The 25,838-nt window shown below is 48.6% G+C and overlaps 1 protein-coding gene across 9 annotated transcripts in view; it reads right to left on the reverse strand.

Annotated features, from left to right (window-relative positions):
• The window catches only part of MYRIP (myosin VIIA and Rab interacting protein), a 393,633-nt gene that overhangs the window by 55,189 nt on the left and 312,606 nt on the right, over positions 1–25,838 (reverse strand). For 8 of the 9 annotated variants that reach the window (XM_059161999.1, XM_059162000.1, XM_059161994.1 and 5 more), the window contains 3 exons: positions 25,559–25,702; positions 16,685–16,832; positions 8,455–9,086 (listed from right to left, as the gene is read on the reverse strand). In XM_059161999.1, coding sequence (XP_059017982.1) covers positions 8,455–9,086; positions 16,685–16,832; positions 25,559–25,702 — 924 coding nt within the window. The remainder of the gene's footprint in view (positions 1–8,454; positions 9,087–16,684; positions 16,833–25,558; positions 25,703–25,838) is intronic. The other variant, XM_059161995.1, reaches the window with a different exon arrangement.

Below are 25,838 nucleotides of genomic sequence, written 5' to 3' on the forward strand. Positions count from 1 at the left end.
CCACAACTGGTCTATCGTTTTGTAGAGAAATCGGTTAAGGAATGAAGCAGATTAAGGGCGGATTTCATCTTTGTTTGTTCCTTTGACTCTGCACCGAAACTGGGTGTAGACCTTTGGATTTTGATGGCAGTTCAGGACCTGGACCTTAGTGCCAGCACACGATTCAGAACTCTCAGGAAGAGTCTCCTAAAAGTGATGGCATTCAGGGCGGGGATTGGGGTAGAGGGACGGAGGGGTGTTCCAGATCCCCTTCTTTTCGTGGGTTCCTAAAGACTTGCTATCCATTTTGAGTGAACTGAGTTGGGATAGAGAATTCAACATTTTATTCACAGATCGAACGTGGTTTGATTGCCACAAATAAGTAAAGGCCTAAATTGATAGGGAGCCCTGGTATTTAGTATCTGCCCCAAATAAAGACTATAATTGAACTATTGCAGAACTAATGTCATCACTTTTAATTACTCTGATGGCTCTCGGTTAAAAATCCCGTACAACAGGGCTTCTAACCCAGAGTCTGTGGAAACTCTAGGGAAGTTGCTGCTCCAAAAACTCCTTGACATTGTATGTAAGCCTTGTGTTTATGCATGCACCCTCCCCCCCCACACACACACTGGGGAGAAGAGTTTGTGTTCCTCATGTTCTCAATAGGGTCTATGACTCAAAAATATTTAAGAATCACCATTACTCAGCAAGCATCTCCTTGTTTTCCAGACCTATTTTCTGCAACTGTCTTGGAGGGCACACCTAGCACTCCTCATGCTCAGAGGGAGTCCCTTGACAGATACCCCACTAAGACTTTTCTTTTGTTTAGGGGGTATGGGTCATACCTGCTCGAAACTGTTTCTGGGTTATTATCAGTACTTGCCTAGGCTGCTGTGTAGGTGGGAGGAAGGGGCAAGGGTGGAGGGTGGCCTTGTCTCAGAGTGGTTCAGCTTCCAGCCAAATTATTTTCTTCTCCTTAAATTTTCATTTCAGGCAAAGTCCCATGCCTAAAAAGATTTGAAAATCAATGTGAAGAATTTGGTGTGGGATGCAGGGATTACCACTCTTTGATCTGTATACTGGAGGAAATTCAAATACAACTGAAGAAGATTGAAGAGCTTGCTTGGGGGTTTTCTCTAGGCACACCTTAGAGGGATGTGCACCTGTTGGGTGTCTCCGTGTTCATGGGATGAGGGGTGCCACACTACCCCCAATTGCCGTGATCTTCCTGGCACTTCTCAGAGGCCATCCCCTTGAATTTAGAACTGAACAATTCTCATGAACCAGGGCTTGAGGAGGTAGTCATCCACTCCTTCACATATCCCAAAACTGAATCCTGGAGTGACCTGGACCAGGAGAGGTCAGTGTAATTGGCCACTGATAGACTGATGTGATTGAGATGTGCCTGCAGTGATGTACTGGTCCACACTGAGAAACAGCCTCTAACGTGTGTGCTCATTGGAAGCAGGTTATAGTGGAGGGTGATGGGTTCTGTTTTCTCTCCATGAGGCCCCATGGGATAAATTTCTCATGGATCTCAGCTCCAAGAGCAGCATCCTTTAAGGAACAGATTTAGCATTGTAATATGGTTTCCATGACTCAGCAAGCTGCTCATATCATTCTCTTCCCATCATCTTCTAGAAAGCACAGAGCCAAATTTGGGGCATTGTTAGCTTGTAATTAGGACCTCATTGCATCCATATTATGAACTAACGTTACTCTTAGTTTCATTTATTTCTCCCATCCTGATTTTCCCTTTGTCCTGCTTTTCTCATGTTTTCATTTTATTCTCTTATGTTTATATTTATGAAAACCACTTTAAATTCTTTCTGTAGCAGGGTATAAACACACGAAATACAAAAATATTTACAGATTGTTAGTTATAAAGATTTAGTAGCTTCCCAATGTGGCAAGATTCTTAGAACAGACATCTTTTAAGAGTAATTAAGACCTTGCCTTCTAGACCAAGGGGCAAATTTACCTCAAGGAAACAAGTTGCACTAATGAGTACTACAAAAAATGAAACGTCAGAGGAAACTGAAATAGCTGCCTCCTGCCATCCTGATGTCTCAATCAACGAAAAATTAATTAGCAGGTTTCCATTTTAAAATGACATCTGACAAACATCACTCTACAACCTCTTCAAAATTTTCCACCAAAATGGTGTGGGAAGATACAGAAAAAAGTGAAAACTTATATAACCAAGAAAGAATGGAAGTCAGCTTGTTACTAGTAAATGGATGGGGACAATTTTTCACTAAGTACAAAGCCCATGCCAATGAATTGGAAAAAAAGAAAAGAAAAGAAAAGAAAATTTTTGGAGACTGGTCCACTCTTTCTCTCTCCTAAGTAGTCAGGATCATTGCTGCCCACCCCCACCTTCACGCCCCCATCCCCCCAGTGTTCTCCCAACCTCAAACCCTGGTTCAGAATATGAGATAAATTCTCACAATAAAATAAACAAAAATCAAGCCCTACTCCCAACTCTCACTTCCTCCTAGTTTTATAACCACTTAGAAAATGTATCTGCCCAAAATATTCAGGAGGGCAGAGGGAAGAACTCGTCATGGAACGATGTTGCATTCTAGGAGATGTGGTCATGAACATGTAAAGCCCTGCGGGAGAGGGGGAACTATAAACCATGTGGAAATATGGAATGAATTTTGTTCTTTTTCACTCATTCATTCAATCAACATATGCATTTTCAGTTGTAGGTTCTTAGCCATTTGTTCAAAGAAACATATAGCAAGATAATGAGAGTAGGGAAAAGCTCCTCTCAAGCTGGCCGAGGGGAAATGGTTTGAGTATGTTAGATATTGGCAACAGTGGGGTGGAGACAACATTCTCCTCATTTAGGGATGACTAACAGAAAAAGTTAACATGGAATTTATGGAAAAATACTGCGGAGCAAAGGAAACCAAAGGTAGCTTGAAGGCCTCATGTTTTACTAATTTTACTAACAAGCAAGACACAATGTCTGATAGTGATTTTGTGCTTTCATTAGGGCATAACAATACAGAATGTCAATGAAGAGATATGGAAAATTATGAGGGAGAAGCACTCAGACTAAGCAAGGCTGTGGCATGCGATGAACCGTGAGACTGTTGAGACAAAAGACTGCAGCAACACTGGAAGCACAGCAGTAGGGCTGGAGCCCACATCTGACAATGGTAATCGCAGAACTAATCCTAGGAACACAGATGGGTGACGGGAGGACGAAACTGGAAAGGACGTCTAGAAGGTGGAGGACGAGATCGGAGAAGGTGGAGGGAGAGAAGATCATAGACATGGATGACAGAGAATCGAGATTCAACGTAAGCACTATGGTGGCCTGGAAGAAGTCAGAATCAAAATGACAGAAGGAAACACTCCTGAGTTGAGAAAATACCTGAGTGTGCAGAGAAGAGCTCACTGTCTTACGTGCAAGGGTACAAAATGAGAGCACACCACCCTTCTGGAAAAAGGTTTGCGCTTTAAAGGTAACAGCAAATCAAACAAATGTCGGAGAGAAGAGAAAGCCGTTATACAGAAAGGAAAAATTAGGCTGTCTTCAGGTGTCTGTTCTTCACACTAAGGCAGGAGGTGGTAAATACAGGCTTCAGGGCTTTGGAGGGAAATTAATTCTGACCTACAGACGTCATCCTACCAGTGGACATTGGGGGTCGGGGTTCCAGAGGTCAGAGAACCTGTTCAGCCATCCATGGTAACGGATTACAGAGAGACTCCACGTGCAAAGTTACAGGTGTGGTGAGATCTGAGGCTGCGGACGCAATTAAGAGAATGTGTGACAGGACTTCTGTCCTCAGCAGACTCTACCTGCTAATCAGGGCTGGTGAGAGCATGGGTGCAGCAGGGAGTGGAGCTGCCAGCCTGTGCTGATGTGCCTCCTAGGGACTTGCCAGACTCAGAAGGGACGGAAAGTAAGAAAACCACAGAGCCATGAAGACAACAGTAGAAAAGAGTAGGGATGTTACAGAAATGAGGCCTGGCAGACATGAAGGCAAGGGAATGTGAGCTTCTGGGCAGGACCTTGTCTGTCCTGCTGACAACCAGAACAATGTGCATGTGCACATGGAGTTTGCCCTCGACAAACAGAGAATATGTATTCTTTTCAAACACATGTGTGCAGTAGTCATAAAAACTGGCCATAGATTGGGTCACAAAGGAAATCCCAACAGATTGCCAACAGCAAAACCACATAAACCATATTTATTGCTCGCAATGCTGTGAAGACTCAAAATTAGAGTCAAAAACAAAGCCAAACCAACCAGATTTGGTTTGCATTGGTTTCTTTTGCAACTAATGCAAAAGAACTGCATTGGAGGGGAAATTCATTATATATTCACCCACATCATCTCTGTATAAAAAATATATATATATGTATATATGTCAGCTTTTCAATTTATGAATCGAACAGTTTTTGTTTTGCTTTTATATTAAGTAATAGTTTCCTCTTACTTTCCTGTTTTCTAATATTTTCTAATACATATGTTTTCTACATAATCTAACATATAAAATTCACTTCTAAAACTGCCTCTCAGTAGGGGCAGACCTGGATAACTTTACAGGTGAATTCTTCCAAACTTTCAGAGAATTATCACGTCATGTAAAGTATTGTAGAAAAAGAGTTAAAAACTCTTGCCAAGTCATTAGTATAACCTGATGGCAAAACTGAACAAGATGGCATGAACACAGAAACCTGCAAACAGAAACCAGTTTTTATAGGAAGGATTCAGTTCCCAATATAATTTACGCAACAAATGAAAAGACCTCTCAGAGCTAAGCAATCTATTAATGCCATTTACAATCATTAACAGAAGAAAAACTATCTTCTCAAGAGAGGGCAGAAAGGAGTTGATAAAACTCACATTCCCGATTTAAAGTGTTTAGGAAGCCAAGAACAGGCAGATGCTTCTCAGTTCTGAGGATATCTACTAAACATAGAGGAGGCAACATACTTGACCATGTAGCAGGGCAAGCAGGTGTGTAAGGATGGCAGCCGGACACAGACCGAATGCCAATGTCACTACTGCTTCGGAGTATAACCTCGGTTGTCTCCAGGGCCGTTTAAGACAAGGAAGAGAAATAAGAGTGAATCATGGGAAAAGCCATAAAAATGTCCTCCATGTGGACAAGATGATGATCTGCCTGGAATAGCTAAGACAATCATGTCAAAGACTAGTAGGACTAAGAATCTATTTATTAGGTGCTAAGTTATAAAATACAAACATAAAATCAACAGTGATCTATACACCATCAGAAACCAATTAGAATGTATAATAGATAAAAGAGATCTCATCTACAATATCAACAACATGTATAACATATTGAAAAATCTCTAAACGAAAAAAGTAGGAGGCCTTGAAAAAAATCTCTAAAACTTGAGTAAAAGTAAATTGATGGAGACAAATATGACACCATTGGATGGGGAGTCACAATATTATAAAGACATAGATTTTTCCCAAATAGATAAATGCATTTGGAACAATCCAATCAAAACTTAAAATTTTTTTTTCAAGATTGTAAAAAGTCATTCATGTGAGTAAAGGATTGAGAAAAGTTAAGACACTTTATAAAATATCAGTGAAAAACAACTGTGAAGGGAAGACCATCCACCGGATATTAGAGTATGTTACAAAGTTATTAAAATTAAAATTAAGTTGTTTTTGTACACAAATGGGACTTCTGCATCCATGGAACAAAATAGAGAGCATAAGGAAGCCGGGCTCATGGAATAAAAAAAGGTTAATATATATGAAAGGGGGCATCTGAAGCCAGCAAATTAAAGATGAATTATTTACTCATGATTTGGTGACAAAGGCTTATTTTGAAACAATAGGGTTAGATCTGACCACATTATCATCCAGAAGAGCAAAGAACAGAGGAACCAAAGGGCTCACTGTAAATTACATTGCTCAGAATAGTCCCTGCCTGGTGCAAGGTGATAATAAGAAGACTGACTTTTATTGGGCTTATTACTGTTTTAAAATTCTCTACAGGACGTGCATGCCCACTGCTTGCACCCTGGATGGACGGCTCCGACTGCCTGTCAGGAACCACCTCAAGGCAAATCTTTGGCAGGTACTGTGTGGACACGTGCGCTGACATTTCTGTCGCTCACTGTTAACAGCAGGCAACAGGGGAATATGGAGAGTAAGAGGATGATGCTGCGAAAATAATGACACCTTTTCAGAAGTGTATTTCTAAATGTCCTATACACATGTGAATGTACAAATACATACCACTGCAGTTATTCTGGGGGAGATGGTGGGGATTTAGGTTGTGGTCGGGGGAGACTATATCTATATGTTCACAGTTCTTTTTTAAACATTATATTCACTTATTTATATAATTAAGAAATATGCAAACAGTTAAAAATACGTCTATATCCCTGTATGTACATGTACACACATATATAAGATCTAACCTGAAATATATCTAACCTTATAAAATATATATGTATATATATTATGTATATATATGTGTATGTGTGTGTGTATATACATGTAATTTTTTTTTTTTTTTTTTTTGAGAATTGCCTTAATAACGGAAAAGGGAGAGGAAGGAGGACTTAAGTTAGTGCAACACCACCGCCACCTACCGGGGAGGAGAGGACACTGTCAGGGAGGCAGAGAGAACACAGGCCCTGTCTTCTCCCGCTCAGTGCCTTGCAAAGATGACCCCCTGAAGACAACTTTCAAGCCACCTCCCAACAGACAGGAAGCTTCACATAGCCAGTGGGTGTGGATGCACGGCAAGGGAATCAGGCAGACAGCCCTTAAGACTATCCCTTCGGGCAAGGGACCCAAAGTCTCTGTCAGACAGCCTCCCCTTGAGCTAGAGCACAAGGAGTCATCATTGAATGGAAGCTTCTATTTCTACTGTAGGACTGCAACAGCCCCACAGGACAAATTTGTAACGATCTGGTTTTACAGAGGAAAACACGAGACCTTGGACCAAAGAAAGGATGTTTTCTAGGCTACATATTAGCAGCTCAGGCAGGATTGATGCCTGATTCTGGGACCTGAGGGCCTCTGAGTCCACAACTATGTCCACGGGGGCCTCTCCATCAGGGATCCGGCTGATGCATTCGCAGTCATAGCAGACGAAGGTGATGTCCCCACCTGCATCCCCGAGAGCAACCTGAGTTGCCCGCAACCACTGGGGACAGTTTCTGGCTCACTGATCATTTCCCACCTGAGACCTGGGTCTGTCTCTTCTTCTTTGCCTGAAGGATTTTTCAGTTGTGCATGGAGTTGATGCTCCCTTGGGTGGGGCCACTCTGTACCAAAGGCAGATGGGAGACTGGATGAAGACTCCTGTTCTCAGGTGGGGGGTGTGTCCCACATGGGTCTCGGAGGGTCCCTGGTGGGATGCGGCCCCGGTAGTCTATAGCCTACATTAATAGGCCCTTCTCACTGCCCTGGCTCACTCTTGGGGTTCCTGGGATTTCCTTCCACCTAAACCTACACCTGAATCCTTGACTCAGAGGCTGCTTTGCTGAGACCCAAACTAGGGATGCAGGGCACAGTGGCTGACTATTATTGGAGAGGCAGTAGGGTTCCAGAAGTGGGTGTGGTTTCTCCAGGAGTGTGAAAAGTCAAGTTGATGGCAATGTGAGCCTACAGAAGGGAGAAGAACCTAACCAGGTCTTCCATTAGACTCTCAGTTTCAAATGCAATCCATTGTTTCTATAAGGTCATTCAAAGCAAATGGTGTGGGAGTGCATGCAAGCGTGTGTGTGTGTGTGTGTATGGGTGCATTTTTCTGTGGAGAGAGTCCATAGATTTTATCAGAGTCTCAAAGGAGGTTCATGAACTAATCCTCATGGGCAGAGCCACTGAGGATTCTGAGAGGGGATGGGAGGTGACCAAAAGAATCACAGAATGCGAGTAAACTGTGCCCTGAGTTATCATCTTAAAGTAATATTTACTGAGCCCTATACCATGTCTAGGACAAAGCTTAGTTCATTATAAACATTGTCTTATTCATTCATCACATCATCCTTTGAAGTGGGCGGTAATAGTATCTACATTTACAGATGAAGATACTGAGCCCTAGCCCAAGGTCACACGGCTGGATCTGAAGCCAGGCAGCCTGTCTCTAGACCCCAAACCCTTAGCTCCAAGCCAGCGGCCCTCAAGCTTTAGGACAGCAGAATCCCCAGGAGAGCTGGTGACCGCACCTGCCTAAACCCCATCCCCAGAGCTTTTGAGTGGGGCAGGGCCTGGGAGTGTGTATTCTAACTCGTTCCCCACTGCTGCTACTGCTCTGGGGGGGGGTCACACTGCAAACCCGCTTGGAGCCATAAGCTCTTGTCTCCAGAGAGGAGGTCACAGAGCCCTAGAGAGGCGATGGGTGCTATCTAGGCTACTCAGCTACTTAGCAGCAAACAGATGAGAATCTGGGTCTGTGAATTCTAACCCTTTCCACACCACTCCCGCTTGGAGGAGGGCACATCCGGCTGATTACCTGTTGTATGTCCAGACCCTGGGAATGGGCGTTGGAAGAAGACAATTCCTCACTTGGCTCCTCGGAGCCCACGCGGGCCCTTCTCCACCTCCTGGCCTTCCGGTCCATGGCATAGGGGGCCTCTTCAGGCTCGCTGCTGTCTGAGGTCTCCCTGCTGGGGGCCTGGGGGTTGAAGTTCACGTCCAGTTCTCCCTGCAGGCGCAGCTTCTCTGCTGTGGGGTCCCTGGGGGCCTTCCTCGGCAACCAGGACAGTCTTGCCCGGTGCCCAGCTTCCCGGCAAGAGCCTGCAGAGGAGGTCTCCGAGTCAGAACACATGGCCTCGGGGTTCGGAGAGAGCCCAGAGTTGGCGGCTGATGGGCCTTGGTGCAAGCTCTGGGCTTGTGTGGGCTGAGGCTGGGGGTTTCTGGGCTGGCCTCGGGGCCATGGGTACAGTGTACTCAAGGCCTCACTCCAATCAAAGTCCTCCTCGCTGTCAGAGCCCATCTCGTCGTAGGCAGAGGCCACGCTGGAGGCTGCCTCCAGAGCCTGGAACGTGCCACTCTTAGGTTTGGCCAGCAGGCGGATGGGCGGCAGAGTACCATCCTTCAGGGCCACCCAATTCCCATCGGGGCTCTGCAAAACCTCGGCCAGGTCTGCGGGGGGAGGGAGGGAGGGAGAAACCAGACAGGGCTGTTATTAACTGATGGCAAGACGAGGTTGCCCTCTGCATCTTCCCCACTGCTGGCTCGGGGTCCCAGGGAGCAGCTGATTCTGGGAAGTCTGAAAGGGCACACCTCTTTAGGAGGCAGAATCGTAGGTCCCCAAGAAGCCCCTTGAGGCCTTGCAGGCCCCAGCGCTCCAGGGATGAGGAGATACTCAGAGGTCGGCTTCCTAGTGCATTTCTGCCTGGGTGGATGGTCCCCTCCATCTCAGAATGGCCCCTCTCCTGCCCTGGGATGGCTGGGTTGGAAAGGCGGGGGTTGGGGGGACAGCTACTGTTAGCAGCCTCAGGTCTGGCTCTTTGCCCCTTGGGCCATGGCTGTCCCTGGTCGGATGAGAGAGGACTCTGTCACTGGCCCTGGGCTCCCTCAAGGTTAACACACTCTGCCCTTGGCACTCCTAGAGATCTTACCCACAACGGTCTTGTGAGATGGCAGTGTGAAATAAGACATACACACGCACACACGCACGCACCAAACTCTGCCCCCAGTTCCTGTTAATATTTGGTCTTTGACCCCAGTTCCTGACACAGGGCTCCTCAATTAAATCCCTTATAATTTCCTGGGTGACGGGAGTATCTTTTATTCTAAGGGGGTGACTCTGGGCGGCTCCAAGATGGGACTGGCCATCAGAAAGACCAAGCCATGATTAGAAATTCAGAACTTTCAACCCTACCCCCATCCCCTGGAGAAGGAAGAGGGGCTGGAGAATGAGTTAATGATCGACAGTGGCTACGGGAGGAAACCTCCATAAACGTCTCCCAAGTCTGGGGTTCCGAGAGCTTCCTGGCTGGCATGTCTGTGTGCCGAGAGAGACACCCCAGCTCCTCGGTGCTCAGGACCCTCCAGGACCTCACCCAGTGAACCTCTTCATTTGGTTGTTCATCTGTATCCTCTGTTATATGATAAACTAGTGAACATAAGTGTTTCCCTGAGTTCTGTGAGCTGAGCTGCTCCAGCAAATGACTGAACCTGAGGAGGGGGTTGTGCACAGCCGGTCGGTCAGAAGTCCAAGGGACGACCTGGGACTTGTAATTGGTGTCGGAAGCCACATGGTCCTGAGCCCTTGATGGTGGGATCGAGAGCTACCTGCAGGGAGACAAGGTCAGCACAGAGCTGGAGGCCCCCAGGCCGGTGTCAGAGAACTGGTAATATGGAAAAACCCCACACATCTGGTCCCAGAAGTGTTCTGTGTGAGCCACAGAGGGGGCAGAGTTTATTCCTGCTCGCCATGTAAGTTTACTTTCAACTCAAGGACATGCCTCATTCCGGAAAGGATGTGAGGGAGAAGGCGGTTGGTAATTCCAATCTTCTTTGACAGATGGGAGACAAAGGTGAGCGAGGTTATGTAACTTGTCAAAGGTCACAGGGCTCACACTTGGTCAAATCGGGTTGATCTCGATCCAACGCCGAGACGGCTGTGGCTTAGAGACTGTGCTGGGGATACCAATGAAGGCACTGATCAAGGTCAGGCTGGAGTGGTCCTCACTTGGGGATCATGGTCCATGTTGGCCCACAGTGGGCTCAGTTTTGCCCAGAGCATCCGTGATGGCAGGTGGCTGGGGCCCCAAGGGTAGACCTGCATGGCAGAGGGTGACAGCTGCTTGATCTTTTTTTTTTGCAGAAGCTGAACAGGATAGTGCACCCAGGGAGTGAGTAGGATGGACGGTGCTCCTCAGCCATGAGTACCTGGGAAAGCCCCGCAGCCTGGGGCATAGCAGTGGCCGACAGAAGCTGTGTTCCTGCGTTAGAAACCTTACAGGACTCCCTGGGGTTTGCGTGATGAGGACCGCGGGACTTTGGAGGAGACCCCCTTGTGTGTGGACACCAGCTTCTGATGAGGACCGCGGGGCCCTTGGAGGAGACCCCCTTGTGTGCGGACACCAGCTTCTGGGCTGGAGGCCTCCAGGGGCCACAGCTCCGCTGTGCTGGGACACTGGGGCAGCATCTTGCAGAGGCCGTTTCGAACACAGATTTCCTACTAGTTAAATGATTACTGTTTTGTGTAATGAAGTAAAAGTTCCCGATGTTTCACAGCGTTGTCCACAGAGTGCTGTATGTGCCAGGACTGCTGTGGGCCACAGCCTTTAGGGAATTCAGATGTTGTTTGAACACATTTTCAGCTGGAGTCGCTGGGGCACATCAGCGGTCTGACTGCAGCTCAGGCTAGCCGGACATCTGTGTTCCCTTTCTTCTTGAGTCAGAAAGTGGGGCTTCTTTTCCTCTAGGGGGATTCCAGGCCCGGGGCTGATTTAAGCACAGTCTTCCTGGAAGTCTGAGGGCCTGGGTCCTGCCTTTCCCTGGCTGCTCCCTCTACCCTTAGGGTTTGTCGCTACCACAGTCTCCACATGGTAAAGCTCCAGTGACCTCTCAAAGACCTTATCTGCTTGGTTGCTCTTTTCTCAGAGCACTTTCTTATCTCCCTGTACAGATGTGGCCTCCTCCCTCCCTGGGTCTTGCTAGGGTGACAGGCTGTCTCGCTCCTGCCATGACCCAGTCTGGGTTCTGGCTGATCATGTACGTGGCTGAGCCCTCCTCCCGATGATGACAAGGTTCCTTTGCCAGGGGCTGGATCTCAGCAACCTTTTCAGCCTGCTGCATCCCCCCAGCTGGCGCAGAGGGAAGAGCAGAGGCCGCTGAGTCAGGGTGCCTGCGTGGAAACCTTGGGAAGCTTCTCAGCCTTGGTACTCTCATGGGTGAAAGGGCCACAGCTAATCCCGCCCTCATTGGGTGTGGGGATTAAATGAGGTAACACCCACCAAGCCAGTTACACGTGCCTGCTCAGTGCAGGAGACGAGTTCTTCACAGAGCTTTCCCCCTTATCCGTCCCTGGGCTGCCCTAGAACTTTGGAATCAGGCAGAGCCAGGGCTGAGCCCCAGTTGTTGTCCCCCTGGCAGGGGACCTTGGTCAAAGAGCACCCCTGAGCCCATTTCCTGACCTAAAAATGGGGACAATGCGACCCTCTGTGGCTTTCAGAGGATTATTAGAAGACAACATATGTCAAGCCTCGATCGTACTGTCTGCTACCCCTCAATCTTTTTACCTTCTGTCTGCCGAGTTGGCCTCCACCATTGGCCATGTACTGCCTACACAGGGATTCATTATCTACCTATCCTGTATTTACAACTGTGTACCACAGCAACTACTGTCCTTGGCCGTGGAAACGTGCAGAAGAGAGCCTAATGGTGGTGTTATTGCCATTTGCAGGTAACGGGCTCTACCTGTTGTGGTGGTAATGGTCGGTCTTCTGGGGAAAAGGGTTTCTATGTTGATGGCATTTTCCCAATGCCATGTCCCAGTCTCATGGGTCAGGTGGTGTGGAAGGCAGGGACCACAGAGCCCACCTGGATTTTTCCAGAAATACGCAGGCTTTCTCTCCGAGAGGCTGTTTGTGGCCAGGTAAGTGGTGATTTTGATTTCCCCTGCAGCAGGCGATGTGGGTCTCTTCGGCCTTCACCCTCTGGCCTTCCAATTGCCAGCACTTGCGATTCTTGGCCCGAAGTGTGCTCTGGTTAGCAGAGGCTGCTTGGCTGTCCCAGGGCTGGCGGTCATCACAGCCTCCGGGAGCAGCTCTGACCAGTGGCAGCGGAAGCTGGTGGATTAGTACCCCCTTTCCTTTGCCTGCTACTGCCCAGGAGGGTGTCCTACACTCGTTCTTGCTATTTCCCCGCCCTGCTCCATAAGGAGTCATTTCCTTGCCTTGCCTTTCCTTCCCTGTCTCATGTCCCCTCCTCCCCTCTCTGTGTTTCCTGAGCTCACCTCCAAACAAGCCACAAGTCCTCAGATCTTTCTATTAAAGTCTGCACACAGACACACTCCCATGATGCAAAGCAGACTCGCCCTGACTGTGGAGAGGGATCACCTTGAGGGGAGAAGTATGGCCATGCCGCCCTGCCCAGCCCCGGGCCCTATACTGAGTTGTTAAGTCAGCCCTCTCGATGGTCTTTGGAGACCCAACTCCCATGCTGCTTCTCAAGGACACATCCATGGCTTTCTTACCTTAAGAAGCTAGACTTCTCTGTTCTCTGGGCTTTACAAAAAGCTCTCATTTTTGAAGACTTAAACTATACTAGAGCTAATTTTCCTGGTTGTCAACCCCCAGTCCCCTTGCCCCGCCACAACAATGACCAGAGGATGCATTTTCTTCACTGCCCTACCTCCAGTCCATGAGCAGTTCTGGAACCTGCCCGGGGCTTGTAAAGACTACTTATTGGTGAACCCAGGCACCCACAGGATGCGGGGGCAAGACTGCGCGCGTGATGTCAGGCCCTCCACAGCCCTGCTGTCTGCATCCTCTCCTGGGGTCACAGGAGGAAGTCACATCAGGAAAGCCCCCACAAATGCCACTTTGTGCCTGGCTCCCGGGCTGGTGGTGTTACAGACGTGGTCATGCACCTGCCTTTGACACCCACTACCCGGAAGGCAGGGATTCAGTCTGTTGCTGGCCCCCCTCTTCTGCCTTTCACAATCCCAGTTCACCACATTCCGTTCGTTCTCCTGAGGAAGCTAGAAGCTGGCCAGCTTTTGTCTCCACAAAAGCATAGCGGGCTTCCTGAATGCCCACCCCTGTGAAAGCCTGGTTGTAAGGAGCGTGGTCGGAACTGCTCAAAGCTATACTCAGGTCCCACTACCACACTCTCTTAGTCCTCTGGGAATAGCCGTCGAGGACCCTGCACCCTTCATTCTCTCCTCTGTCCAGATTCTTTCTCTTCTGTGGCTGTGCGGCAACAACCAGTCAGCGACTACAGAGCAGAGCCCGTCCCTGATGGCTATTTCCAGCCCCGAGCATGTGCTGTGTCTATAGTGGACGCTCATTCAAGGTCTATCAAGGGGAAATGTGTCTGGGGAGGCATCCACTGACTGCTGTGAGCTCTTCCGGGGCTCAAAGTGGACCTGCTGTGGTTTACTCAGCCCACGGTGTCCCTCTAGCTGACCCCAACCGTGAATTAACAGGCTCTGGAAGCCACCTTTCCCCTGGGGCATGAGAACTGCGGAAATAGCCAATGGCCATCAACCAAGATGACCTCTACCTTGGGTCTCCTCTCTTCTACATTTCTGCTCTGCTGAGACTGGGCCCTGTTCCCAGGTATAATCTGCTTCCCGCTAAATGGATCAGACACTCCTCGAGACCTGTGGGGTTGGTCTGGACATTTTAGCATGTCAAGGTCAAGCATTCCTCAGAAAAACCAATGCTTTATAGTTTTGTTATTTTAAATCTCTATCCTGAGAGATGTGTGGAGTTTTTGAGAAGAGTGTGAAATCTTTTCTGTGTGTGATATGGTTGAACTAAATTTTATGTTTATGTACCACTAATAGATAATTACATGGGTGCTTTATTTTACAGAAAATTAGGTAAAAAGAAATCATGTTTTGAAAATCAAAACCCTTTCCAAATTTATTTGGAATGCTCCTAAGTCAGCAGGGAACTATTCTGTGAAATGGAGTGTTTTCTAGAAGTTCTGATCATCTCCTATAAACTTAATCGTGTGTAAGCGTGAATTTTGAAAGGCTATTTGTTGTGGTGTTGTTTATTTGTTTGCCTTTATGGAGGGAGGGACACTTATTATCATGCAGTAGTTGAAAAAGCCTGCAAATTGGAGCCATAATGTTTGCATTTGGCCACATTAGCCGTGGAATCTTGAACAAGACACTCACCCTCATTGTCCCTCAAGGTTCTTGTCGGCTACGTGAGAGAATGGTAACTCTCCGTAGCGCTGTTGGAGGAATGAATAAAGTAATGCCTGCAGATGGACCCTGTTCATGGTAAAGTGACTTTTAGAGGGTAGTTATTTTTGTTTATGGAAGATAAACATATGCCCTGTGGAATTTTAGAGCCCCCTCTCTGTGGGAACTTTCAGTCTCTGGTGAGAGATAGAGGAAGGAAGAAAGCCTATGAATGAATGAAGAGATACTCCGGGCAGCAGGAGGAAAGGAAAGAAAAGCTTACTTAGAATGGAAAAAGGCACTTCAAAAACAAAAACCCAAACCATATACATAAATAGGGAACATTTCATGTGCTCCCAGAATCTCTGCAGATTCTATTGACGGGTGGGGTTCTACTAAAAGGTTCACATGGAAATGATCTGTTTTGGGAAATTTTTAGAATGACTGTTAAAAAGCATTGCATGCTTTGTGGTTCTTTGCACCTTGAGGACAATGGAATTTGTTTCAATAGCTGTGGATTCAATATTTTCCCTTAGAGAGTAGAAACGATAGCCCAATCTTTAAAAACCTATTTCTAAGGTGAGTATTTTGTTGCTAATTTTTCTGGCTGTTGTTCAGAAACAGATTCTAGATCTGACATACAGTGGGAATTGAGAATCCTCTCATGGCTTCTTTTGTGAGGACAACGCTCCTAGCTCCCGTTACGTGCGGTCGGGTGAGGAGAACAGACCTGTGCCAGGGCAGAGCGAGCATCTTGGCTTAGACAGTCACGGAGCCCAAGAGACCCAGGTGACCTGAGCAGGGGACTTCGTGGTCCTCAACTGTTAGCCATGTGGTTCCAAGCACCTCCAGCCTTTGGATGTGTAACTTTGGGAAAGCGATTTAGCTAATTGGAGGGTCTTCACTGTGAAGGATTACGTGACGTGACTGGTTTATGATGGACTGTGTGTCATGGATGTTGAGTCTCTGGAGAGGGGAGCTCAAGGGCTTTATGCCAAGGTGGGATGTTCTAGGAGAAGGAGCGGGAAGAATGGGCAGCAGGCCATCCCCAGGAGCCGTGGGGATGACAGTTGTCCATCAAAGACTTGTGTGCCCCGTGCCTCTCGTGGCATTACCAGCATTGCTGGGATGCACCCAGCCAGGACACCTGCCAGGCCCTCTGCACTGAAGTTGGGCTGTGTGACTGGTTCCTGTCTATGGGCTGGGAGTGAAAGTGGTGTGGGCCATGTCCCTGCTGAGGTGGTTAGGAAGCAGATGCACTCACTTCTCTGTTCTGCTGGCTGGTGTGAATAACCCAGCAGAAAGCTCAGAGGCCATGGAGGACAGCAGAGCCTTGGGCCTCCACAGGCGTCCCATAGCCAGGACACTGTATTGCACTGGTGTTTGATGAGAACCTAAGCTAGTATGTTAAGCCACCTAAATGTTTGGTTTCTTTTTTATGGGAGCGAGTATCACCCTTACTATTATGTAAGGTTTCAAAAAGGACACTCTTAAAACCAACCCTCACTGAGACCCAAATCCTCTAAACACTGACATAGCCTGCTAGGTTGGATTAGTGTTTCTGGCCTGCATGAGACCTGTTCTGGTCCACGTGGAATGGGAAGCTGAAACGTGGCCAGGCAGCTGAGGCATTCTTAACATCCTGGCCCTGGAGCACCCCAGCCCCCATCGTCCCACAGGTCTCAGCGGGAAGATTGCCCAGTGGAAAACACAACTGCGTTATATGTGTGTGCTTGATAGAGGCCTCATGACTCGGTGGCTCGGCGGCCCCCAATGGGCCCACACCAACTCGGGCTGAGCGGGAAGAAGCCTCCCAACAGCACTCCTGAGACCCACAGACCAACCAGATGCCACTTAAAGCCATTACTTGTCTTGTTCAGCCTGTCCGTGCTCCTCCAGCTGGGCAAGGTCACCTCTTCCCGCAGTGGCTGGGCCTGGCTCCTCCTCGGCCATGCCTCCAGGGAAGGGGGCTTCAGGGCGCCCTCTCTGGGGAGTGAGAACGCAGACTGGGACTGCTGTGGAGAAAAAAGAGGGGAAGAGAGAGGACTGAGGGGCACAGTCATGGGGAGGGATGCCGTCCGTTTTCTGGTAGACGACACAGTGTGGAGAAGGCATGTCTGATGGTGTTGGTTCTTTCCGCGCTGGGGCTTACCAGCTGCAAACAGTGTGTAACGCTGTATGACAGTGCCAACAGGCCCTGTTGATTCTGCTGAAGCTGGCCAGGTCTACCCGAAAGCATCAGAACCCTAGTGGGTAGTGGCTGCAGACAGCCTTTTATCCAGCCATCTTCCTGGCAACATTTCTTAGGTCAACCGTGCTCAAAAAAGAAAGCATCTTCCCTCGGAAGACCTCCAAATCCAAGTTTGGGCAGCCTGCACAGAAACTTTGGGTGCAATGTCAATCCTACAACAGATTCGTGAGCCAAGTATGGTCCATCCACAAACCTACAACTATTGCAACATGTACCACTTAGCGTCTGAATTAAAGAAGGGAAAAGGAGCTGTTACCTAAGAAGTGGAGGCAGTGAGATTTCAAAGGACAGGCGGAGACACTGTTTGAATCATATCACAGGTACATGGAGGGCGAGGTCTGAGCTGGAGGACAGCCAAGCTAATACACACAACAAGCGGCTTTCAGCTGAGTGCCGCTCCCTTTATTCCAAGGGCAAGAAAGCCTGGACTCTGTCCCTTGTGTCGGGAAAACAAGGTTTTCACAGGGATGGGTATTCAGGGAGCCACCTATGATTTTACTAAATCCTTAATCTGATGAACAGCTGCCAGAGAGAAAAGAGATCAAAACTGATGGTCAAATGAAGTTAATAAAAATGAAGAAAAAAGTCTTTCTATGGCAAACCCTGTGTACTCAGGGAATATACCCCTGACACTCATCCCACCATGGTCTGGCAAGAAGCCTCCCCTTCGATGTAATCCCACACATAACTGCATATACTGTCTTACAGTCCTACTAAAACCTTTCAGTTCTTCCAAAGACTGTGAGCTCCTTGACCGCAGGAATGGTGTTTTGGGTGTGATCCTCTGTTGCTCGTTTGTGACTGAATTTCCAGGACTTCAGACAGAGTTTAGACAGAAAACTCCTTAAGGGAGTTGACCATCCTTTGCCATGTGCAGTATGGAGCCATTTTCTATGCCCTGACTTTGCTATTTTTTTTTTTTTTAAATATCTGCCAGCTTCTCACTATAAATCACTGAACACATGCTTACAAAGAAGGAAAAATGACACTGAATGTTTCATTTTATAGAGGGTCACATGGTATCTTATATTTGTCTGTATGTGTCTTGAAGAGTTAGCTTGGGTCCATTTTTATGGGACAAAAGCGCTCCCCATCTACAAAAGCCTACACCAAGAAATGAAAAGTCCCTGTGGTTCTAACACGGAGGATGGCATCTGTGTTCTTTGTGAGCGAGTTGGGGACCCCAGACTTTTACACTAGATTTCAGGCAAGCCATTGTTTCACACTAGAAGAAAACTATACCTTGACAACCACAAAAGACCCCAAGATCTGGCTTTACTAGGTTTCCAGCCAGGGTGGAAAAGCTCCCGTTCTGAAACCCAGACCTAGTTTTGCCACAAATTCAATGCAATAAACATATTTACCAGAAGATGGCGACAGGATAATGCATTTATTCACCAGTTAGCTCTACCTCTTTGGCTCCTAAGAAGTGAAGGGATTCCTGGAGTCTTTTATTTGCTCATGATCCTAGCTGGGCCTTTGTGCCCCCTCCTTTGTTCTCACCCATGACCTCTGCTTTCCTTCCCTTCCTCTTACCCATCCTACTGTCCACGGAAGAAGCAGGTCTGATAATAAGAGGAAGGGCTGGCCTGAGTTAGTGTCTGCCTGTCTATAAAGGGAGGGGGGGTAATGGCTGGTCCATGGTCCAGGAGTATCAAGGTGCCAGCAAGGTCTTGCAAAGATGAACTTGAGAATCGCATGTTGAAACAGGTCAGCCTCAACTCTTCAGGCACCAGCTAATGGGTGGTGTGTTTGGCACTGGGTCAATGCCAGCTTCCTCTTGCTCTGTGGGATTCTGCGGGGGGCGGGGAGGGGGACTTCGAGTGTTCTGTGGCTCAGTTTTCTCATGTAAAAGGATCAGTGTCATGCCTGGTACATAAAAAGCACTCAAGGAGTATTAGTCAAAATAAGAGTATTTATTACACTCTACCGCTGAGCCGGGACAACATAGGCATTCTCTCACTTGATCTGATAGGGTGCACACGAGGAAACTGAGGCAGGGGATGAATAACTTGCCCAAGCACATGGTTGGTGAGGCGGCAGAGGCAGGGTCTGACCTGGGGTCTGTGTGGCCCCATGCTGATGTGATTCCATGCCTCCTCCATGCTGTGCCGAGCCCATGCTGCAAGCCTGAGAATACCTTCCTCCTCGCTAACCTGCTCCGGCCGGGAAGGACTTGCCGTTTGAGCCAGTTGGCTCTGATGCTCTGGGAGAAACACACAGCACAATCATGAGACCTTGTTCCACACTCGCTGCCTACCCTGTGTGGGCAGTGGTGTGACGTGCTCCTTGCATCTCTTGGAACGCTCTATTGTCATTATGACGAATAGGACCATCAGCACTGCCAATAGGGCGGGCTTCCTGAGGGACTGACCATGGCACCAAAGTGGTCTTCACTCACAAGGAGGTTATTCCATAAGACAGGAATAGGATGAATGACAACTGAGACAAAGCTTTGCTTTGTGTTTTTGGGGTCTGGCATAGATACTAAATTCAATCCTGTAATTATAAATAATGAAAAATACTTTAGATCTATCCTATAAAAGGAGAGCAAGAAAGAGGGAGGAAGGGACAGACACGTAAGAGGAAAGGCTGAGAAAAATAGAGAAGGATAGAGAGGGAATAGAGAGATGCCTCTTGGTCACTGGACGCATCCTAAGAGCCTGGCCCCTGGGGTCATCATGGTTATTATCAATAGGATCACCAGGTTATTATGAAGATGACTTTGTATATACATGTTCCCAAAGAGGCAGGCATTAAATGAATTACAAGACCCGCACTACAGGCTTTTAGGATACTTCGTCTTAAGGCTTGGAAAGCTGGATGGCAGCTTTGTTGGAGAATCACACAATAAGGGAGGAAATTAACAAGAGAATGAACACATTCAAGTTTCTTCCAAGAGAACAAGGATAACTCCTTTCTGCAGGGGATGGATTGAGTTGGGTTTCCAAGTTAAGCCCAGCAGCCTGGCCTGCAGTGTTCTGAGATTCTGCATAGTTATGCCCTGGGCTAGAGGGGTCCAGGTTGTTGGGAACTGAGAAAAAAGGGGAGGCATTGCCTGGAGGTCACAGGGTTATGGCCTCTGCAGCGGGAGGTCAAGGAGCCCTCCTCAAGAGAGAAAGAGCTATCCTCAGGCCTGCAGCCTATTAGCCTCACCAGGGGAGAACTAGGTCAGGTACTCAGATGCCCGGGCTGGACTCCAGACCCCATGAGTCGGAACCCCTGGAGTGGGGCTCTGGTGATGGTGCAAATGAGCAAGGGGGTAGGTTGGAGACCAGCTGGTCAAAAGATGGGAGGGCCACCTTCCCTGAGGTCCCCAAGAGCCAAGACTTGGCCTGCTGCTTCGTGTCCAGGCTTTGGCCAGTGACGTGGCACATTTTTGCATTTATGCCCTCTGCGTATCACTTCCTCCTTATCTCAATTCTAGACCAGTGCTGTGCAGCAAAATTTTCTGGGTGATTGAAATGTTCTGCAATGTGTAACACAGTACCCACCAGCCAGAGGTGCTACGGAGCACTTGAAATGTGGCCAGTCCGATGGAGGAGCTGGATTTTAAACTTTATTTCATTTTAATTAATTTAAATTTGAATAGTCACTTGTGTCTCATGACCACTGCATTGGAGAGTGCAGTCTCAGGACTGAGAGATAGCTGAATCTGCTGATCTCATTTCATAGAGAAAGAAGCTAGATCAAGGGCTTTGGAAGAGGAGTACGGCATTCAACTCTCAGAGCCACCAATCACAAGCTGTGGAGCCTTAGGCAACTTATGGTAAAGCTCTAGCCTCAGTTTTCTCATCTATAAAATGGGTCCAAAATACCCACATCCGCACTTTTTGGTGCAGATATAAAAGATATAACATGAGATATAACATGTGTCTGCTCCTTAACCAGTCCTTGTTCCTGCTCATTGGCAGCTAGAACCGCAGTCATCATGCTGTACAATCTGGGGGCACTACTCATGCTGAATTCTAGGTCAATGGTTGTGCAATATGGTAGCGTTGGCCAGGGTCAGTCTCCCTTGGGCCCCAACTCTGGAATATGGTGTTAGCACAGACTTTCACCACAGGGGACAGGGACCAGGTGCAGGTCAGGGTGGGAAGAAAGCACGGACTTAGCCATCAAGGTGAGATCCTACACAGCGCATTGGAGAGGCTGACCTTTGTCCCCCAGATATACCAACACTTGAGGTCCCAGGCTGGCCCTGAACACTGGTGCTGGTCAGAGGGAAAGAGCTTGGGGTCCTGACCAAGGGAAGTCAGGCTGGGGTCTGTCTAAGGGTCGAGACCTGAAAGACCTGCGGATCCCCTTACCCAAGAATTCAGCACTGCCACAGGATGCAAACAGCAAGAGGTTCTTTATTGTTACACAGGCGCCTGTGGGTGGTCAGTAGCGCCTGCGGGCGGTCAGCAGCTCCTGCTAGCTGAGCACACCAGGCTGGGGTGGTGCAGGATTTTTATAGACAGGTACAAACAAGTTTTGGATGGGACGGAGCTGATAGGCTGACAATTTGAACATTTGAAAAAGGCATACTTGGTGTTAGCGGATTGGCTTTGGAAAACCTACATTCTGGCCAGTCACCGTTCAGATAGTGTACAGTAGAGGGTACATGTTGAATTGCACGTTTCTAACCTTTATCTATATACGTGCTGAACCGCCTGTCTCCCGCCTTGGTACGGGAGAGGATCCCCTTATCAAGTACATGCTGAACCGCCTGTCTCCGGCCTTGGTACGGGAGACTTAGGAGTAGGGGAAATTCTTAACAAGGGAAGGGTATAACTTTATTTGAATACACAGCGAGCGAGGGTTTAAACAATTTTTCATTTCTTAGCAAAGCATTAGAAGCATTATTATACAGAAGCCAGAAACAGCCGGGTTAAACACAGATTTTTGCTATTCGTTATCCTGTTATGCTGCTTGCTGACTCCCTTATCTATGGTCAGCTGGCCACAGTTTCTTAGTTAGCATAAGCTGGTTATAAAAAGAATGTTAAAACTTATAGGCTATACTATAGTTCTGACCTGGGGTCCTTCAGACCCACGTGTAACATCAAATGAAGGTCTGAAGACAAGAGAGGAAGGCAACAGGACAGAGACAAGGACGAAGGGAGGAAGGCTTGAGACATTGGAGGAAGTGGTAGGTCAGGGTCATCAGAAGGGAGCCAGTCTTTCTCTGCAGGCCCCCTCAGGGGCCCGGTTTAGCCTACTAATGGGGTTAGTTGTCTGGTTAGCCTACTAATGGGGTTGGAGCCCAATGGGACAGCACTCACACAGAGGAGGTATGCCAGCCTCTTTGTCGCTGGAAGAGCTAGAACTTGGGGTAAGATTTTCTAAAGAGCTAACTAATCAAGATTCCATGGATTCTTATCACTGAGTGCTGGGTAAGGTGCGACTCTCCTTCCAAATAAGGTTTTGTAAAAGCTCTATCATGTGGCTGTCTTTAAACCAAACCTGGAGTTACAAATGGCCTTCACAAGGGGGTGGACCCACCCCTGTGTGGATCCACACAGTCTCCTTCCTTCACAGGTATCCTGGGAGCTGAGGGGAAGGGTTCGAGTCCAGGCCATCACTAAATCCCCACAAATCAACATGGTGCCATCAGATGGCCATGGCCCTGTATTGAGAAACGGCTGCCACATGTCCAGTGCTGGGCTGGACCATCGCCTGAACATACGTGACCACAGACAATGGGGGGCTAACAATCCTGGCTGCTCAAAAGAGCTAACCGTGCCAGGGACCCAGCTGGATGATGGATTTCTCTTTAAGCTGGGGTTCTGGCTGCTTCGTTTAGGGCAGCTCCCATGAGTACAAGTGTGCATAGAGAAAGCCAAAGCATTCATGTCTCCCTGACTGATAACATTGACAAAAATATGCTGTTCCATATTGCAAACCACAGTGTAGGGAGAACTCACACCGAGAGGCCAAGAGGGGACTTCTTTAATCAAACATCAAAGTTAAGGATGGAAGGATTAGCAATAGGAGCGAGTGGATGATCTTGTCCCCTCTGTAAGGTGCCAGGCCCTGTGATCTGGGCGGTTATAGTGTTATCCAAGGGGTGTATTGGTGGCTTTTCTGGGCTTTGCTCCAACTATAGCCTCAAGGATCTCTTCCACCCCCTCCCACACTGATGGATTCAAGACCAGGGAAGGTGGACATAGCTTGCAAAGCACTGTATACCTGAGATTCAAAAGATGCCTGCAGTGGGAGAGGGACTTCCATTAGGCCTTATCCTATATCAAAATCTAGAAATAAATCATATTCTGTCATTTGCTTCAGGACAAATAAGTAAGAAATGCATGTGCTCTGTCTCCATTGCTATTGAAACCAACGTGACAACTGGGATGTGCGGGAGGCAGGCGTTTGGTGAAACAGATTTTCTGGTGAAAAAAGGAAACCCTGAGAAGGTTTGTTTTAGCAAAGCAAATGGGAACCCTGTGCGACTGACCCACGGTCCCTGTGTGCCTACATCCCAGGTGGACTAGGGTCTTTCCAGCCAGCTGAGGGGCTGAGTGGGAGGCCCCCTGGGAAGCATCACTGCTGCTTGTTTTAAGCTGCTTTCACCCAGTACTTGATGAAGGGGTGTGCAGGAAGCACTCTGCTGTCCTCTTGTGGAAAGGGGGTGCCCACTGCAGGCTGTTCCTACTGTCCGGACCCATTCTAGAACCCACTGTCCCACATCTCCGCGGACACACAGAGTGTCTCCTGCCTCAATGGCAGGAATACCATTTCTAGGTTGAACTGCAAACATGACAAGGGGTCCCCCTAAACAGTTGGTGGGAAAACAGGCATTTCATATCCAAGAGCTGCCCCATGACCCAGGAGACAGGAGCAGAGTGGAGGAAATGCTCAGAGCCAGGAGACCTGGGTTCTGGTCTTACCCCACCCGTCAACTCAGTTCCAGTGGCTCAGACTACGGTTCACTGCTCTGTAAAATAGGGAGAACCCAGGATGCCCTTGCATGGATCTCATGAAGTAATATGTGTGAACCCCCTCTGCACAGAAAGTCTACATAGAGCAAGTATTGGTCAAATGCCGAGACTGGGGGGATTCACACCTCCTAGAGATGCCCCCCTCCCAAGCCTGACTTTTTCAGAAAATGCTTCCAAAAGACTCCCCGGAAAGCAGGGTGTCACTACAGATGCAGCCTGAGCTCGCTGCGGCAGGACGGGTTAGTGAAATCTCTGAATGACAGGCTATTTGAAGGTCATGGGGCTCTCCCTCCACTGAGCCCCAAGTCCATTTCCAGTCTCAGCCGTTCAGTGGGGGCGCCCACAGCCCTGGGCGGACTCGTACCCCGGCCTGCTTCGCTAATCGGATTATTCAGTCCCGGTGGACCTGGACCGAGGCTCCTGTTTAGGTGCACAACGGCAGCAGTAAAGTCAGCTGACGGGCATGCTGACAAGGGAAAGTTCTGCCAATAAATCAGTGACGCTAACTCCCCGATAAAGCCGTAAAGGTGCTCCCTGTTACCCCGAGCATCTGGTGGCTGGTGAGGACACGGGGACGACTGACATAGTGAAGACAGCGGGCATTGCTTCTGGGACCTCATGCCTACCAAGCAGCTGGGCCGTACACCCCTTTCTATCCATCTATACAAGAGGGGACGAATGCCGCTGACCCCCAGGAGGAGCGGGGGAAACATGTGCTGGTGATCTTCCCGTCTCTGACTTGCCAGTTTTAAATGGCACCTGTGTGCGCTGTCCTGACCTCATGCCCATGCTGGGACCGTGGGCTCCTACCACTGCTGGAACACAAGCCCTGCCAACCAGTCCCTGGGCTTTGGGTGTAATCTCTGCACAGAAGGCCCGGCTCCTTGGCCTCAGCCTCTGGCTTTCCCAGCCACCACGTCTTCTGCTGGGGCCACTTCAACAGGTAGAGGAGTTTGCAGGCTTCATGGTTCTACCATAGACACAAGCAGGCTCCAACCCTGGGGTCACAGCAAGGGCCCTGTGCTTTGAGTTGCGGCTCTTGGCTCAATTCCAAGGTGATGGACAAAGGGCTGGGCCACTCCCCAACTCCCGGCCGGTGTCCAGAGGTGGCCATTTCAGTGCCTCAAACGGCATGGTGATCTCACTGTCACAGCTCGGGTTCGGGAAAGCAAGGGGTGGGAGCTGTAAGGAAGCCCAGGGCTCTCATAAAGCTGTTCTTTTCACAGGAACAGTTCAACCCTTTTTGGAATGAATTTTAAAAATGCCTATTGACACCTTTATTTTTCCTAAATGGGTCCTGCATAAAAAGCCATCTGCATATCCTTAGGAGGCTGTTCTGTATTTACTCCCTCTGTCCCCTCTGGGCCCTCCCAGCCCCCATCACCTACACTTTTCTCTGTTTCTCCCCCGGCCCCGCTTTGGGTACCTTTACCCCGTCGGGTGGGTACAGGAGTCAACTATAAGTGGTTGAGAGTGGTGGCCCCACGTCTAGGGCACCAGCTCTGATCAGTGCCTGGGCAGGACACCAGTCCGTGGTGGGGGCAGGATTATGCTTGGGGACTCACCCAGAGGGTGTAGGGAGCTCGGGGACCTCCTGGGGGCGTGGCGGTCCCCCCGTCAGCTGCCTTGGCCATGCAGCTCTGGGGCTGCAACCACTCTGGCTCTTCTTCCATTTGCTGCTCGCCTTTGCTCTTCTGTCTCCTTATGATCTGTGGTGGGAGGACAAAAGGGGGCAGGTTACTGGCCAGGCCTTCAGGTGCTATGTGGAGCAACTGGAAGCATCTCTGGGATGTGTTTCAGCCACAGAAGAACTTAGTTTCAACAGCATACCCATCTGTTTCAGTT

The sequence above is a fragment of the Mustela lutreola genome, chromosome 2, assembly GCF_030435805.1.
Source record: "Mustela lutreola isolate mMusLut2 chromosome 2, mMusLut2.pri, whole genome shotgun sequence".
NCBI lineage: Eukaryota > Metazoa > Chordata > Mammalia > Carnivora > Mustelidae > Mustela > Mustela lutreola.